The 18,041-nt window shown below is 46.8% G+C and overlaps 1 protein-coding gene across 1 annotated transcript; it reads left to right on the forward strand.

Annotated features, from left to right (window-relative positions):
• The first annotated feature begins 399 nt into the window (after window positions 1-399).
• Window positions 400-16,905, forward strand: BANF2 (BANF family member 2). Its single transcript, XM_049869660.1, has 3 exons — window positions 400-543; window positions 3,118-3,246; window positions 16,759-16,905. The coding sequence occupies exons 2-3, from the start codon at window positions 3,121-3,123 to the stop codon at window positions 16,903-16,905; spliced, it is 273 nt and encodes a 90-aa protein (XP_049725617.1). The 5' UTR covers window positions 400-543; window positions 3,118-3,120.
• The last annotated feature ends 1,136 nt before the right edge of the window (window positions 16,906-18,041 follow it).

Genomic DNA, 18,041 nt, shown 5'->3' on the forward strand with positions numbered 1-18,041 from the left:
GAAAAGAAAGCTCTTTGGGGGAATAGGGGTGTGATTTGCAAAAGGGTTGCCAGGAACTGCTGTAGCCCATTTATTTTCATGAAAGAGTTAAATTGAGAAGTAAGCTGGCACAGAGGAACGCCAATTCAAAAGAGTTACAGGGAAATCAAGCTCAAGTGTTTATGAAACCTCATCTGATTGACCTCTGGACTTATTGGTAGCCTGCATTCATAAAACCTCCTTAATTGGGCGTTATGGATTAAATTGTGTCTGCCCAAAATATGTGTTGGAATCCTAAACCCCATGCCTGTGGATATAATCCTGTTTGGAAGCAAGATTTTCTTTGTTATGTTAATTAGATCAACCTGAGTAGAGTGGGCTCTAAATCTAATCCCCTCTGGTTATAAAAAGAGCAGATTAGACGCAGAGATATGCATGCACCAGGAAAGACAGACTGCCATGTGAGATTCTATAATCCAAGGAACCAAAGGATGCCTGAGGCTAGCTGCAAGGAAAGAATCAACGTGGTTGAGACCGTGATTGGGACTTCCAGCCTCCAAAACTGTAAGGAAATAAATTTCCGTTTTATAAAGCCACCCACTCATGATATTTCTGTTACAGCAGTGCTAGGAAACTAAGACATTGTAGAAGCCAATTTGAACTGGATTTTCTGTTGCTTGCCACATGAACTGCCCAAACTGATGCAGAGTTTGGTACCAGGAAGGAGGTGATGTGTGAGTGGCTGAGAAGAGGTGTTAAGGCAGAGAGCAGCAAGGATGTCTTTACTCAAATTTGGAAGACAGGGAAGCTTCTCCAGCAAAAATGGTAGATTATATTGGCCCTGTTTTATCCTGGGATACAGATCTTATGCTTATGGAGACCATGACATTTGGGAATTTGACAGGAAATATGTGGGAGGCTGGCTATCTCTGGCATTCTTCATTAAGGTCTTGAAAGTGTTAAATTTGGGAAGAAGGAGGCCTATTTGAAGGTGGAGAGGGATGACAATACAGCTTTGCTAAGAGAGGACCTTTCTGCCTGTTCCCTGCAATCTAAAGTGACAGGAATTGATAAGCAAGTTCTCTGCTGTGTGGAAAAGCTGATTTATCTAGGTAAAGGCAGAAAATCAGGCAACTTAGCAGGAGAAAAATCAGGACCCTTTAAAAACATCAACCCCAGTTTCCAGGTCTCTGCCAAGCATCTTGTTTTAGGATGCCAATCTTGATAAAGGGACAGTTGGTTTATTGTGAAGATGCAGCTGGGTGATAGCTGGGGGACACACAGTAAATCCGAGGTGCCTCCCCACTTAAGAAGTGAAGGGAGAGGCCACTAACCTGAGGATGAGGGCAGTAGGCAGGGGGCAGAGGTTAGCTGCCAGCTCCAGGATTATGACCTGAGATCTCCAGTTCTAACTACCAGCCCGTGGACTTGACTAGAAGAAACCCATTCAATTTTTAAGGGAGCTGAATTACCAAAGAAAGCAACCAACTATGACCTGAGTTTTCCCACCCCTCAGGGCAGTCCTTGAACTTGTGCACACAAGACCTGTTGCTGTTGAATCAATTATAGCTCAGGGAAACCCTATAGGACAGAGTAAAACTGCCTTATAGGGTTTCCAAGGCTATAATCTTTACAGGAGCAGACTGTCACGTCTTTCTCTTGTGGAGTAGCTGGTGGGTTTGAACCACCGACCTTTAGGGTAGCAGCTGAGTCCTTAACCACTGTACCACCTGGGCTCCTTACCCACAAGACGTGGGGTGCTAAAACAGTGACTGTCTCAGGAAGGCATCTCTCCCATGCCCACATACGTTAGCAAGGCAGTGGACAAAGAAGATACACCCACACCCACGACTAGGGCTGCTGTATTGTTTGTCTGAGGAACTCGCTTCTTTCCCAGGGCAAAGAATCCTCAAGATTTCCATCCAGCAGGATATTATGTGGACCGTCGACCAATGACAATGTGCCGCCCATTCTCGCCTTCTGCAAATGGAAGTTCTTATTATAGTTATACTATTTTCTTTCCACCATTCTTGGCTATGTTGGTGGTGTGAACGTCAGAATTTCGGCTACTAGGTCATGAGTGCTACCTTCAGACGTGATGGAGACTATGACACATCTCCCGGAAAAATATTACCCTGGATCCAGTATCTGGAAGAATCACAAGGCTGTCACCTTTTGAGGAGGGACTGAGTCTATTTTGGCCAAGTGTGGGTATTTTTGATGATTAAATAAGGGAAGAGTGTGAACAGATGTTGGGTAGCCCAAGGGGTGGACCATAGTAGGACATAATGGTGCTTGCTTTAACACCATCTCCCCTACTCTGATAATAATCCTGATTTTGTTCGGGTAGCTACACCTGAACTCACAGCTCACCTGGTTTAGGAAAATCTAACTCCACACCCAGATCTAGGACTGGGACATATGGCCCAAACCTAAGCTCATACTGGTCTCCTTAGGGACTGGATGAAACAACTGCTTGGAGAGAGCTGAGTTCTCTTTTTTCCTTTTGGTAAAGTTATTGGGGAATATGAATGCCGGAGCAGCCATTTCACCACCATGAGGGGAACCAATTGAAGACGAGCCAACAAAAGGAGGAAAAGTTGAAAGAATCATAGAGAAATGGAACCGCAACTCTGACCATGCTGTATTGAAGCCCACCTTACTCCTGGACCTCTGAGTGACATAATATCTTCTTTAATTTTGAGCCAGTTTTCTCTTACTTGCAACTAAACAAGCAATATTATACAGTGTGATAAAAGCTAAAATAAAGTATGAGAAAGTGCTGGTTGGTTCAGCAAGAAGGTAGGTTAATCAGCTAAGAGAAGCGAGGTATTTCTTTGTGCAATTAAAGTGGAACAAGTTGAAAAGGAACCACTTGCACTTCTTAACATAAAGCACGCCCTTTTCATGAGGATTTATTTGACTTGTCTGTGGCTATCATACAAGTCTTCTAGCCCATCCAGGTGGGACAGGATGTCAGGGCACTGCACCTGGCATCCAAAATTCCCCAATAAAGATTGGGTGAAGGGAAGAAGCCTGCCATCTGTCAGGCCCAGGCAGAGGGAGTTCCCCAATGTCCACTCACACTTTGAGCAGTCAGGCACCTCCTAATCCTTTTTCCTCCCCCTGTTCTTGCAGAAGATGGATCACATGTCTCCCAAGCTGAGAGCCTTCCTCTCAGAACCCATTGGAGAAAAGGACGTTGGCTGGGTGGATGGGGTCAGCCATGAACTTGCAATCAATTTGGTCACCAAAGGTTTCAGCAAGGTAATTTTTTTTTTCTTTTGTTTCCACCTTCTTTTCCCAGTCTCTCTTTCCCCTGCTCCTGCCAGATGGCAGCCCTACCACCTGTCCCTGCAAGGCCACCAGAGAGCAAAGCTGCCACTTGGCAGGTGGCCACATGCTTCAGTGTGACTGACCCCTCATGCTTGGGCAGCCTTAAGGGCCCACAGATGATGGGCAAATAGAATTGCTCCTGCTCAGAGCAGCCGGGCTGGATATGATTTCATTCGGTGCTCAAACACCCAGGGCTGACAGACGTGAGCCAGCCACTGGAGTCTGGGCTGAGTGTCCACCCACACTGCCATGAAGGAGCACCCAGGGCTCTCGTCAGTCCCTGTTGGGGCGCCAGCCTAGCATTGGCAGGCGGACTAACAGAGCCAGTGTCTACACCAGAGTAAGGGGATATGATTTCCAGCCCAGGAATTGTCTCGGTGATGTCCAGTGGAATCTGACCGTTCTTTTCTATGTTTTCTATTTGTTTTTGTGGGGCTATCAATAAGCTTAGGAGAGGATGGGCAATGTTCCCAAACAGAACCCAAGGAAAGTGAGCCCGAGTAAAGGAAGCGGGGAACTCTTGTGGAACATGGCACACTCCTTCAAGACAGGGCACCAACAACAGCTCAGTTAGTTCCCATTTCCCCCAAGTCAGTCCACACCACCAGGCAGGAATGTGTTGCAGAAACACCTGAAGAGGCTGGGAATTTCCTCTTTGAATGCACAGTTAATAATCTGCTTTGTACCAGTACAGTACAGTACATGGGTTGTTTCCAGGTGGCATCTGATGGGGCCTGTGCCTTTCCAACTGACAAGCTGCTCTACGTTGATGTTGTTGGTTGTTGTTGAGTTGGCCCCTGATTTATGATGACCCCACGCACAACAGAATGAAATGCTGCCTGGTTCCGTGCCATCCCCATGATTGGTTGTAGATTGGACGACTGTGTTCCACAGAGCTTTCTTTCATTGGCTGGTTTTCAGAAGTAGCTCACCGGGCCTTTCCTCCTAGTCTGTCTTAGTCTGGAAGCTCTGCTGAAGCTCATAGCAGTACACAAGCCTCCACTCACAGACAAGTGGTAGCTGCACATGGGGTGCCTCGGCGGAGAATTGAACCAGGGTCTCTCACACAGAAGGTGCGAATTCTACCACTGAACCACTGATGTCCCCTTTCAGCTGCTCTGTACCAGTTGTCAAATATTCTGAACCTCACCCCTATCTACAAGTCAACTCAACGCCCAATAGGTGATATTGTCAGGAAACGGGAGTTTCATGACAATGATGATTTCCCTCTAGATAAGGACCATCCCAAGCAGGTAATAAGGTTGGCAAGTCTGATGAGGGGATACATTTTAAAATACATATAAAAAAGAAATGATTATGCGCTTTGCTTCTCTATTGTGGTATAGCATACCCATGGCAAAGCGCATCAAGTTTTCAGTGCAAATCTTACACATAGTCATATCCATGCACCCACCACCTGGGCCCAACTATCAGACTCTTTCAAAATTCTGGATGTTTCCTGATGCCCCTTACCTATAAATGTCATCCCCACTGAGAGGCAGCCACTCTACTGGCCTCGACCACCACTGATTTAGTGTTTCTGTAATTGCAGGGTTTTGTTTTCCTTCACATTGTTGTTCAAGTACTCATATTTTTTGCATATTTTAATTAAGGCCTAATTTAAGTACAGTAAAATTCACTTTCTTTACTATGCTGTTCTGTGGGTTTTGACAATATAGTCATTTAGCCACCACCTTAATCAAGATATGGAACCCCGGTGGAGCAGTGGTTAAGAGCTTGGCTGCTAACCAAAAGTTGGGAGCTCGAATCCACCAGCAACTCCTCGGAAACCCTTTGGGGCAGTTCTACTCTGTCCCATAGGGTCGCTATGAGTCAGAATTGACTTGATGGCAGCAGGTTTTTTTTTTTTTTTAATCAAGATATAGAACACTTCTCATGGTCTCATGGGACATCCCAGTTAATTGGCCTAATAACATGTTTAGTGCCTCTTGACTACCTCCCAGTTGGATCTGTAGTGTCTGGGGTCTCAAAAGCTTGCAAGCAAGCATCCAAGGTAAACAATTTGTCTCTATGCAACTGGAATAACACAGGAAAAAGGACAGTCAGGAACAGAAGGAGGAAATGCAATATGTGGCTAATTGCCTCCATGAACAACTGCCTCCCTGCAATGAGACCAGAAGAACTGGATGGTGCCTGCCTACCGTTACTGAACATTTTGATCCACAGAAGAATCCTTATCAATAGGGGGAAAATACAAAACAGAATTTCAAATGATCAGGGACTCCAGACTTCCTGGAACCATGAAGGTTGGATGAGCCCCTGAAACTATTGTCCCGAGATAATCTTAAAATCTTAAACCAAAAATATCCCCTGAAGTCTTCTTAAAACCAAACTGTAGTTTAGCTTAACTAGTGAAAATGTGTGCCTGAGTATTACGGTCTTTTAAGAACCATCTATATGGAATCAAATTGACAACAGCAACTGGAAAGGTTAGATAGGAACCTTAGGGGGCAGTGAGTTTATTTACAGTAGAGGAACAATTCAGAAAAGGAGGGCGAGAATGGTTACATAACTTGCATGTAATCAATGCCACTAAATGGCACATGTAGAAATGTTGAATTGGTGTGTGTTTTGCTGTGTATATCCTCAAAAGCAACAACAAAATAAATAAAATTACATTTTAAAAAAAGATGTAGGACACTTCCACCACCCCAAGATATTCCCCTGAGCCCTCAGCCCCCAGCAACTACTGATTTGCTTTCTCACCCTATAGTTTCGTCTTTTTCAGTTTAACTGCATTTTGAAAGAGGATTTTAGGTGGGATGTTAGGCATGTTTAAGACAAAGAAATAAAGGAATGATGGAAAAATTTCAGGCATCTGAGAGCTTGCCTAAATAGTGTAAGGGGTGTAGTGAAGAAGGCTGTTTTGCCTGAGAATAGCCAGGCGCCTGGAATGTGCTCCTTCTTCTGTCCGGACCTCTGGGCTGGTGCAGTGACCAGCAAGCCACTTCCAGGCATCCTCACGCCTAGAGCCACGGATTCCAGGTGCTGACACAGGACTTAACTTCCATGCTTTGCCTTGAGCCTCCCATCTACCTGTGGTTTAGGTGAGGGTTACCATCTCCATTGTACAAACAAGGAAAAGGAGGCTCTGGGGAGTACGCACCTTGCCCGAGGTCCCCAGTGAGGAAGAGGACAGTCATGGATTGTATCATCACAAACCATGCAAGAAGATCAGGAGCCTGGTAGTCACGCCCAGGCTGAGGCTGAGGTTTGGTGGCCAGACCCCATCTCAGGGCATTGGGCGCCTTACAAGGTGAGCAGGTGCTTCAGGGTGAGAACAGTGGGAGCAGGGCCAGCAGAAAGAGAGCCCGAGGCAGGCAAATCCTGGTGGGCCAGGCTGTTGGGATCTTGCTTTTCTTCTTCTTTTTTTTTTTTTTTTCTTGCTAAACATGGTAATGCTGCCTGGGGATCTGGGTTGGGCATTGGGAGGGACATCTTTCACGGCTCACGTCCTCTGTCTTTGCAAGGCTCCGCTGAGGTATATGTAGCTAGTTTCCAACCTCAGTTTCTTTCCTGGGAGCAAAACAGCGCCTCAGGTTCTGTCATCGCCCCTTACAGCATTCCTGGGTATATCCCGGAGTGCTGGCTCCCCTGGCTCTTCTGCACTCTTTCTGAGGATCTGCTGGGATGCAGAACCTCATGATGCTGTCCCCAGACCCCTGTCTCCTCCCCCGCCACCAGCTTTCTCCCCAGAGGCCATGATGGGGGATGCCCAGGGGAAGATGAGGCCCTAGCTTCTGCTCCTTTGAGGTGTCAGGGTGTCCACATCACGTCTCTGGGGTTGTGGCCCCGAGAGGCCGCAGGCATGGAAGCGCTGTCTCAGCTCTATCCCTGCCCCTCCCACCCGCACAAGCCAGACTTCCATCTCTTTTTCTCCAGAAGGGGCTGGAAGGGGCCAGTTTCTAGCCCCCTGAATGTCCCTCTGGCTCCCTGTTTAACTTCTGACTTTCAAAGTGATTGTTTCTGCTGTGGTTTGCAGAGGTCTCTTCAGGAGCTCAAAAGCCAAGACTTGGGCTGCATTCTCTCTGGGTTCTTTTGTGTCTGCCCTTCTGTGGAGCTTTTGCCTGAAGAGCTAGATCTCTGCTGGCCAGTCCCGTAGCCTCTGGTTACACGTGGTCATTGAGCACTGGTCTGGGTTGAGATATGCTATAAATATAAAATACCCACTGATTTTAAAGGCTTAGTTAAAAAAAAGTAAAATATCTCATGAATAATTTTTTACTCATGTTAACAAATGAATATGATATTCTATATGTTGAAATGATATTCTGGAAGTATGGGCTATAATAAAATATATTATTAAAATTAATTTCACCTGTTTCTTTCCCCATTTTTACTGGGGCTACTAGAATATTAAAAATCACATACGTGGCTCACAATATATTCTGGTGGACAGCACTGGTCTAGATTCAATGGTGGAAGGGAGAAAGAAATTACCAAGAAGGAAAAATACATTGTACGTGTGTCATTCGAAGCTCTTACATTCTCGCGTTCCCACTTGCCCCCTCGTACTTAGCCAGACTGTCTGTGAACCACAAACACGTATGGGAACCACCTTCTCGCTGACGTGGGGTCCCCTTGACGTGGACTTTCGTCCCCTCCCAAGGCCCCCTTTGGGCCTCACTCGCTGCTCACCTCCTCTGCGAAGTCTTTCTTCTGCCCACCCCGGCCTAAAGGGTTAAGTATTCAGTGAGAAGCCTGTAGTTTCCTAGAACTACCGTAACAAATTACCACAAACCATGAGACCCAAAACCACAGAAATTTACTGTCTCACAGTTCCAAAGCTAGAAGTCTGAATTCAAGGGCCATGAGCCTTGGTGGCACAGTGGTTAAGAATTCAGTATGCTAACCGAAAGGTTGACAGTTTGAATCCACCCTACAGGGCTGTTCTACTCTATGGGATAGGGTCACTGTGAGTTGGAATGGACTCAACGGCAACAGGTTTTACAGGTTCTCCCTAAAGGCTCTAGGGGAAGACCCTTCCTTTCCCTTCACAGCTTCTGGTAGCCCCAGGTGTTCTTTGGTCTATGGCAGCATAACTCCAGTCTTTGCCTCGATCTTCACCCGGTCATCTTCCCCGTGTCTCTTCTCCTCCCCTGACAAGGACACCAGTCATAAAGGGATTGGGACCCACCCTAGGGATCTCATCTTAACTAAATGTATTTGCAACAATCACATTCCAAACAAGTTCATATTCACAGGTATGGGGTTTAGGATTTCAACACATCCTTTGAGGGGACACAATGCAACCCATAAATTGTACTGTCCACTGTATTTTTTCCCACCCCTGGCCCAAGAACCATGCACATTACGTTATCACAGCTTGTCTCTGATATTCTCCCTAGTCTTTTTGGGGCAGGGGATGGGTTTATGTTCTTTGTACTCCTCCCCTCCCTAGAAAACCCCACACAGGGCTTGTGGCTGGCATTCAGTGAATTCAGAAGAGCTGATTGTGTGGGTGGCACCATAGGGGCTGGGTGCGTTACTGTGGGGACAACTCTGGAGTTACCCCACGCAAGGTTGAAGAAAAGGTTAACATCCCGAAGCACCTGATTTGCTCCAGTGCTGTTTGCAGACGATATAAAGCCATACTGTTGAGCCTAATTCCTCCTCCTGAACTTAGAGTGCCAGCATGGAAGGAATGCTCTGGGTGTCCACCTGCTCCCCAAATTTCTTCTCGCGGAGACCCAGCACATAGCATTTGCTGCGTGTCAGGCACTGATCCAAGCGTATCTGGCTCTGGATCCTGCATCTTACTTTTCATTATCTGACCTCCAGTTCTTGGGGGTTGAGCCAGTAGCCTGCCATCTGACCTGCCAATTTTGGGATTTGCCAACTTCTGCAGCCCCGTGAGCCAACGACCTGTCATCTGACCTGCTCATTGTGGGGTTGTCAGCACCTGCACTCACACGAGTCAGGAGAAACCTCCAGCCTGAACACCTGACCCACAGATTTAGGACTTGTCAACTTTCACAGCTGAGTGAGCTGTTTCCTTGAGATAAATCTCTCTCTCTGTCTATATATCCCATTGCTGTCAAGTCAATTCTGACTCACAGCAACCCTGTAGGACAGAGTAGAGCTGCCCAATAGGGTTTCCAAGGAGTGGCTGGTGGATTCAAACTGCAGACCTTTTGGTTGGCAGCCAAGCTTTTAACCACTGCACCACCAGGATTCCATATACATATATATCCACTTCACCGGTTCTGCTTCTCTAGAGAACCCAGCCAGAGGTACTTGGTTGAACTTATTTGATTGTAACTTACCTGATTTAATCATCAAGAACCCTGCAAGGTACACGATTTCATTTCCATTTTACCAATGGGGAAACTGAGGCATGAAGAGGTCATGTGACTTGTTCAAGGTCACACGAGGAGACAGAGGTGAGATTTGAATCTGGACAGACAGGCTCCAGGGTCTGGGCACTAAGCTATGGTGCTGCCTGACGCCTAAACTGAAGTTGTAAGGAAGGTGCTCTCTCGCCACTGCTGCTCTTACCTTCATTACCTGCAAGGCTCGGCTGCTCTGCCTGAGCTCCAGCAGCTTCCTGCCTCCCCTCAGAGTCACTGGTAGCAACTGGAGGACAGGAGAGAGGACTGAGTTCAGGACCAGAATGCCCAACGTGGTCAGCCCACAGCCAGGCTACTGTTTACCCAGCTCCTGCCTGTCTCCTCCGCTGGGGTGGGCAGTGAGGGGCCCGGCCCCACTGAGGGATGCCCGGGCCCTTCAAGGAGGAGTCAGTGCATAAGTTTGGGGATTACCCTGCAGTAGGTTGTCAGATAAAATAGAGGGCACCCGGTTAAATTTGAATTGCAGATAAATGTCCCAGAGAAGGAGTTCTGGTGGTTGTGATTGTTAAGCACTTGGTTGCTAACCAAGAGGTTGGTGGTTCAAACCTACCCAGCTGCTCTGTAGGAGCAAGACCTGGCAATCCGCTCCCATAAACAGCCTAGAAACCGTATGGGGCAGATTTACGTTGTCACATGGAGTCAGTACGAATTAAAATTGACTCAACAGTAACTAATAACAACAACATGTCCCAGGAAGACAGGGAGGAGAAAGAAGGGGCAAAGCCTGCACTGCAGTGTGTATTTATGATAAAGACATGGAGTTTTAAACGCAAAATGACTGACAGATATTGGATTTGTAAGGTTGCCACTGGCCATCAGTGGACAAGAAAGCTTAAGAGCCAACGTCCAGGGGGAGAAAAACAGAGGAAACTGGCCTCTGTGTAACGGACTCACGTGGCGGCTGTGCGAAGGGTGTCCACTGTAGGTGCTAAGGAGTTGGGAATTCAGGCAGAGTGGCAGCGCCAGAAGCTTGAGAATAAGAGAGCTGAGAAACTCCTCTCCATGTGGCAAGGCCAAGCATCACTGTGAAGTCTGAAAAACTTAATTAGTGCAGACCAGGACTGACTACATACTTTGCAGGCCCACTGCAAAATGAAAACATGGGGCCCTTTGTTGAAAAATTATTAGGAATTTCAAACTGGTGACAGCAGAACCTTAAGGTGGGCTCAAGACCCTCCTGAGTGTTGGGCCTTGAGTGGCTGTGGGCATCACAGGCTTGTGACACCAGCCCAGGTGCTGACGCAAACGGCTAATTTAGCAGGGAGCTGGTCAAGGCCAGCTGGAGGGTGGCTCAAACCCCGCCTTGGGTAAGCCTCTGGGGAGTGCTTCACTATCTTTTCTTGCAGTTGGGGGAGCAAGGCCTGTGGTACTTGTGCTTGAGCCAGCCACACCGCCAGGGGACAAAGCCTGCTGAAGGAAGGACCTGCCTCCGTGGCCACCGTCTAGGGTGGTGGGAAGGCAGGCGCCTCTGCTCAGGGTTTTCTTGCTTCTGCATCACCTTCCCCACTTTGACCCGAGGAGGGAGAAGGGCGGTTTCTCCTCTCCTTGGTGTAGAAAGCACTGGCTAGGGGCTTGCTTTTGGAGTAAGCAGAGATACCAAGACGGCATGCATCAGCAGGCACCAGGTGGCTCATGGTCAGAGCCACGATCTGGCCTCCTTTGGGATCAGGGCAAAGCCCATGGGCTGCAACAGGGAGGCAGGAGCTGGCTGGAGGGTTGGCAGGAGTAACCAGAAAGAAAGTAGAGAAGGGGGTGTCGGGTTACAACTTGGCTCCAGACGCTGTGAAATGGGCCCCACTTCTTGTTACATTCCTGGAAAGTTGGCCTCTGGTCTCATGTGCCACACTTTCCCTGGCATTCTCGTTGCTGAGCCCAGTGGGGACATGGCATCTGTGATGACTGGGGCCAGCTGGTGACAGTAGCATGACCTCTGATATGGGCAGAGGCGCCTTGCCCACCAGACCAGAATGCAGACAGCTGGGGTGTGCAAGAATAAAAAAAAAAATAGGGCAGAGAAAAACACTAGCCTTCACCTCTCTGACTCTTAGTGACTCCATCTGTAAAAATGGGGTTGGGGCAGGTGGGAGGATTAGATGCAGGTGGGCGTTGGGAGCAGTGCAGGGCATGTCACAAGTGCTCAAAAGTGCCACTTACTATGAACTGTTAGTATTTACATTATCACTCATGTTCTTTCCCCTTGGACAGAGCTCTGTGTTTCTTGATCCTGTTATTTCCTCCTCAACATCTCCTACTCCAAGTACGGCAACTGGCCCAATGAGAACTTAGTAAATGTTTGTGGTGAAATGAGTTCCTTCATGTGGCCTTTTGCCTTGGTTCTTTAGAAAAGCAGTTTGAGGGATTTTCCCCTAAGCCCTGAGGAGTTACCTTTACCCTAGTTTTCTATCCCAGGGGTTTATCACTTTTGTCCAGTTTGATTGACATTTCCTGAGTAAGCTGTAAACAACTTGTGGTTTGATGCTTTTTGTCCAGTCTTGGGCTGCAGGCTCTCCTGTGATTGGCCTATTTTACACGCCTTGCGGGGATTGGTCAATACACTTATGCAAATGAAGTGTTTGTGGTCTACCGAGAGGGGATTGGCCAGTTTGTGGCCCTGGTGGGAGGGCCATGCCTTGAAACGGACTAGGAGTTTGCTTATATATGCAGCCAACCCCACAGAGGTCGGCAGACAGAAAGAGAAGGAAGACAGAAGCAGAAAGGAGAAAAGGAAAAAGAGGCAAGAAGACAGAAGAAGCAGAGCGGAGGCAAGAAACCTCCTAAAAGCTGTAATATGGCTTAAAAGCTGTAACGCTAAAGACAATGAGAGGCCTGGAAGGGCACCTTTGGAAGAACCAGCAGCTACAGGCCTGCAAGGGGCCCTGCGGCAGAGTCGACAGTGACAAAAGGGAGGCCAAAGGCATGGAGGCCTGTCCTGAGGGATCCGAGAGGAAACCTGTCCTGAGGGGGCTGAGAGGAGCCTGTCCTGAGGGGGCTGAGAGGAGGCCTGCACGGTGGAGAAGGGGTTTGGATGGCAGAGAGAAGGGCCTGCTTGCTTGCAGGGCTGAGGGGAGCTGAGAGAGCTGTCCTGTACTGAAGAAGGAAGGGATGTGCTTTCCACTTTCAGGGAGCCTTCCAGACTTTGCCTACGTGCCTCCTGACCCTGATCCCAAGTTGTACCTGTTACTTCTTTAATAAACCACTTAACTGTAAGTTTTGGTCTGTGAGTTCTGTGTGGCCACTGCAATGAATTATCAAACCCAGCAGAGAAGTAGAGAGTATCCTGGACAGGACAGCTGATGTCAGAATTGGTGAGAAAGAGAGTGGAGGAACGTCTGACAGCCACCTCATAGGAATCAGCCTCGGGCTGATCTTGATTCTCATTATCCCCCATGAAGTTAGACAGTTTCTGATGCTACTGCCATCGTTTTACCATGTTCACTTAAAAAAAAAAGCTAAATTAAAAACATTTCAGTAAAATTCAACACTGAAAATAAGGGCATATCAATAAAGTAAAAAGGAAGTAATTTAAAGCAACTGTAAACCAAAACCAAATCCCCTGCCATCGAGCTGGTTCTGACTCACAGTGGTCCTGTAAGACAGAGTAGAACCGTCCCATAAGGTTTCTGTAATCTTTACAGAAGCAGACTGCCACATTTTTCTCCTGCGGAGTAGCTGGTAGGTTTGAGCCACGAACCATTCTTTTAGCATCCAAGTGCTTTAATCGCTGCGCCACCAGGGCTCACAAAGAAAATATTAAAAAACAAAACCCATTGTCATTGAGTCAATTCCAACTCATAGCAACCCTACAGGACAGAGTAGAACTGCCCCATAGAGCTTCCAAGGAGCGCCTCAGGGGATTCGAACTGCCGACCTTTTGGTTAGTAGCCATAGCACTTAACCACTACGCCACCAGGGTTTTCAAAGAAACTATACGGCCTTTTAAAAAAGATCATTGAAATAATGGTTTAAATCGCCATGAAATCTGGACTTTTTTTCTGTCTTCAACAACTGGACCATGACTAAAAATAAAAACCCCAAGTCTCCACTCTTGAGTACATTTTGACTGGGATTCAGCTTTTATTTGAGTTTGCTTTTTAAAAAATATGTTCTCATTGGTTAAATTTACATTTGCTTTGTTTTATGCAACCTAAGTAAACAGACACCCGCAGGTTTTCCTGGAAAGGACCCAGGCCTTGTAGGCGTCAGCACCGGTTTTCCATCATTCCAGGTGGGAGAGTCCACACCAGCCCGGGAGATGGGCTTTTACCACGACCTGAAAGCTCCAGATCCACCAGCTGGTGCTTGGCCAATTTATGGCCACACAGTCTCAGTGGTCCCTTTCTCCCCCGGATCCTTCCTCTTTGTCAATAATGTGATAAAATTGTAAAAGATAAACGAAAATCTGTGGGAGCAAGTAATTAGAAAACAATGATATTCCCTGAAGTCTTCGTAAAACCAAACAAGAGTTTAGCTTAACTAGTAAAGAATGTTTGCCTTGAGCATTATGTTTTTAAGATCTATCTTTATGGGATCAAATTGACAATGGCATCTTGAAAGATTAGGTAGGAACCTTGGGGGTGGTGAGTTTATGTTCATGGAGGAGGAACAACTCAGCAAAGGCAGGTGAGAATTATTGCAGAACTAGAAGAATGTAATCAGTGTCATCAAATTGTACATCTAGAATCTTGACAATATATAAAAAAAACTATGAAATACCCTGAGGCACTGGGGTTCAGTGGTAGAATTCCCACCTTCCATGTGGGAGATCTGGGTTCAATTCCCAGCCAGTGAACGTCATGAGCAGCCACTACTGGTCAGTCATGGGGGTCGTATGTTGCTACGATGCTGAACAGGTTTCAGCGGGGCATCCAGACTAAGACGGACTAGGAAGAAAGGCCCGGCAATCTACTTCTGAAAGTCAGCCAGTGAGGCTGCTATGGGTCACAACAGTTTGATCTGCGACCCATCATGGGACGGCACAGGACCTGGCAGTACGTTGTTCTGTCGAGCATGGGGTCACCACGAGGAAGCGGCCGACTCGATGGCAGCTAGCAGCAACAACATCTAATACCATAGAAGCATGAGTTATGGTGTTTTTAATATTTATTTAGCATTCATTTTTAATCCCATACCCTTCGGGGGTGGGGGGAGATGGGCAAGGTTTAATATGTTTTATGCCTTTTATGTTCATCTAGCAGAGTTCTGTCTTGCATTACAGAAAACAAGAATTTGCACTTCCCTAATGCTTTCCTGGTGGCGCATGGTTAGAGCGCTTGGCTGCTAACAGAAAGATCGGCGGTTTGAACCTAGCAGCCGCTTCTCAGGAGAAAGATGTGGCAGTCTGCTTCATAAAGATCTACAGCCTTGGAAACCCTATAGGGCAATTCTACCCTGTCCTGTAGGGTTGCTATGACTCAGAATTGACTCGACGGCAGTGGGTTTGGAAAGCTTTCACATTTAATTCACTTAGTTTATTTCACTGGACACGGCAGGGCAGGTCACATTATATGCTTTGTGAAAATGAAGAGTGTGAGGCCCAGGTTCTTCAGGTTAAGTGCATTGCCTGAGCCCACACAGCTGGTTTGTAGACCCAGTCGATGAGAGGATTTTGTACACACGGTGATTTTCTACTGAGGATGACTTTGCTCACTGGGGACGTTTGGTGATATCCAGAGATGGTTATGACTGTCACAACGGGGGTGCTCCTGGCATCTAGTGGGTAGAGTCTAGGGATGCTGCTAAACATCCAAAATGCCCAGAACAGCCCCACAGCACAGAGAATTATCCAGACCAAAATGTCCATAGTGCCATGGTGGAGAATCCCTGCACTAGAGCAATTAGAAAAGAAATGGAGTGAGGAGCATCTCCAACTTCTTCTCTGTGTGTGTGTTTTAAAGAGAGAAAGATTAGATCAGAGTCCTGCTGAGAGCATGCAGGCCCACGCTATTCAAAACATGGCCCCAGGCCAGCAACGCCCTGGGAGCTTGTTAGAAACGCAGAGTCTCAGGCCCTACCCCAGGCCACTGAGTCTGAACGTGCCAGGTGATTCCTTCGCTCACTGAAGTTTGAGAAGGGTAGGTTCTAGTTCATTCTAAGCTGGACAGCCCATAAGCCAGCCCTGAGATGTGGGCACTGAAACTGACCAACCAAACCCTTTGCCCGTGAGTCAATTATGACTCACAACAACCCTGTAGTGACCGTATAAGACAGCGTAGAACTGCTCCTAGAGTTTCCCAGGCTGTGATCTTTACCGGAACAGACTGCCGCATCTTTCTTCTATGGGGCGGTTGGTGGGTTAGAACCACTGACTATTTGGCTAGCAGCCGAGCCCTTAACCACTGCACCTATAGGGCTCCCTGATGGACATTGAACTTAACCATAAATCTCACCATGGAGTTAGTTCTCTAATCCTCGTGGCTTCTCACCAGGGCTTTGGACACTGACAGTGTTCCCGCATACCTGGCCTGAGCCCTCCTCCTCTGACTGAGAGATTATTTTTTATTTTGTTGTTCTTACTGAGAATATGTGCAGCAAAACATACACCAACTCGACCTTTCCACATGTATCACGTAACGACATTGATTACATTCTTCCAGTTGCGCAGCCATTCTCAGCCTCCTTTTCGGAGTTTTTCCTCCCTAATTAGCATAAACTCACCGCCTCCTAAGGTTCCCCTCTAATCTTTCAAGTTGGTATTGCCAGTTTGATCCCATACAGATAGTTCTTAAAAGAGCATCATGCTCAAGGCAGACGTTTTTTACTAGTTAAGTCAAACTATTGCTTAGTTTTAAAAAGACTTCAGGCGTATTTTTGGTTTAAGGTTTAGAGATTATCTCAGGGCAATAGTTTCAGGGCTTCATCTGCCTCCGTGGCTCCAGAAAGTCTGGAGTCCATGAGAATTTGAATTCAGTTTTACATTTCCCCCCTTTTGATCAGGATTCTTCTATACCTCCTCCTTTGATTTTAATGTGACTCCTTGTGTTTGGGTGAGGAAGCACAAATCCGAGACAGCTTTATAATAACCTTTCATGTTTTTCTCCTTGCCTTGGCCCCTCTCCTTGGCCCCTCCTCTCAGGCCTACATCCTGCTGGGACAGTTCCTTCTGATGCACAAGAACGAGGCCGAGTTTCAGAGGTGGCTCATTTGCTGTTGCGGTGCCACTGAGTGTGAGGCCCAGGAGAGTTCTAATTGTCTGAAGGAGTGGTGTGCCTGCTTCCTGTAGACATAACCCTCACAGCTTCTGTCAGGATAAATGATGTGTCCTTTACACTAGACCCAGGCTTGGAGTTTTTACTAGTTGTCATGTTTAATTAATTTTATTTTAATGATACATGCTCATTATAAAAAGTAGCTTAAGAATGTCAAAAAGTACAAATGCAAGAAAAACTACCCCAAATTCCACCACCCAGAAACCACTGTCATTCACCTTAGGTGAATATCATACGAATATATCTCAGCATAAATTTATATAAAAGAAGGGATAAAACTAAAACCTGTTTCTGTTGAGCTGATTCCAACTCATACCAACCCTGTAGGACAGAGTAGAAGCCCTGGTGGCACGGTAGTTAAGAGCTTGGCCACTAACCAAAAGGTCGGCAGTTGGAATCCACCAGCTGCTCCTTGGAAACCCTATGGGGCAGTTCTGCTCTGTCCTATAGGGTTGCCGTGAGTTGGAATCGACTTTACAGCAACAGGTCTGGTTTTTGCTTTTGGTTTAGGACAGAGTAGAACTGCTCCATAGGTTTCCAAGGAGCAGCTGGTGAATGAACTGCTGACTTTTGGTTAGCAGCCAACCTCTTAACAAAAGAAGGAATAATTTTATAAAAAATAGGAATTATTCTACACAGGCTTAATTTCTTTTTAAGTCAGTGCATTAGTTATCTATTGCTGCATAACAAATATCCCCAAAATGTAGTAGCTTAAAACAACAAACAATAATGTTCCCTCACATAGTTTCAGAGGGTCAGGAATCTGAGAGTTGCTTTGTTGGGTAGTTATGTCTCTGCATCTCTCATGAGGCTTCAAACTGTCAGCTGGGACTGCAGTCATCTGAAGGCTGGACTGGGGATGGAAGATCCATTTTTAAGATGGCTGTTGACAGGAGGTAACCCTCAGTTCCTCACATGTCAGCCTCTCTATTGGGCTGTTCATGGGGTAGCATCTAGAGTCCCCCAGTGCGAGTGATCCAAGAGAGTGAGAGAGCAAGTAGGAAGCCCATGCCTTTTATGACCTAGTCTCTGAGTCACACAGCATCACTTCTCCCTTACTCATTAGAAGCAAGTCACTAAGTCTTCAAGGGAAGGATAATTAAGCTCCATTTCTTGAAATAGCAAATAATATGTGGACATATTTCTAAAG

The sequence above is a fragment of the Elephas maximus genome, chromosome 25 (assembly GCF_024166365.1).
Source record: "Elephas maximus indicus isolate mEleMax1 chromosome 25, mEleMax1 primary haplotype, whole genome shotgun sequence".
NCBI classification, from domain to species: Eukaryota; Metazoa; Chordata; class Mammalia; order Proboscidea; family Elephantidae; genus Elephas; species Elephas maximus.

Bases quoted from the DNA above. Each gene is read 5' to 3' on its own strand.
- BANF2 (XM_049869660.1), top strand. From the start codon at position 3,121: ATGGATCACATGTCTCCCAAGCTGAGAGCCTTCCTCTCAGAACCCATT. The intron at 3,247-16,758 runs GTAATTTTTTTT...CCCTCCTCTCAG, and splicing joins TCACCAAAGGTTTCAGCAAG to GCCTACATCCTGCTGGGACA.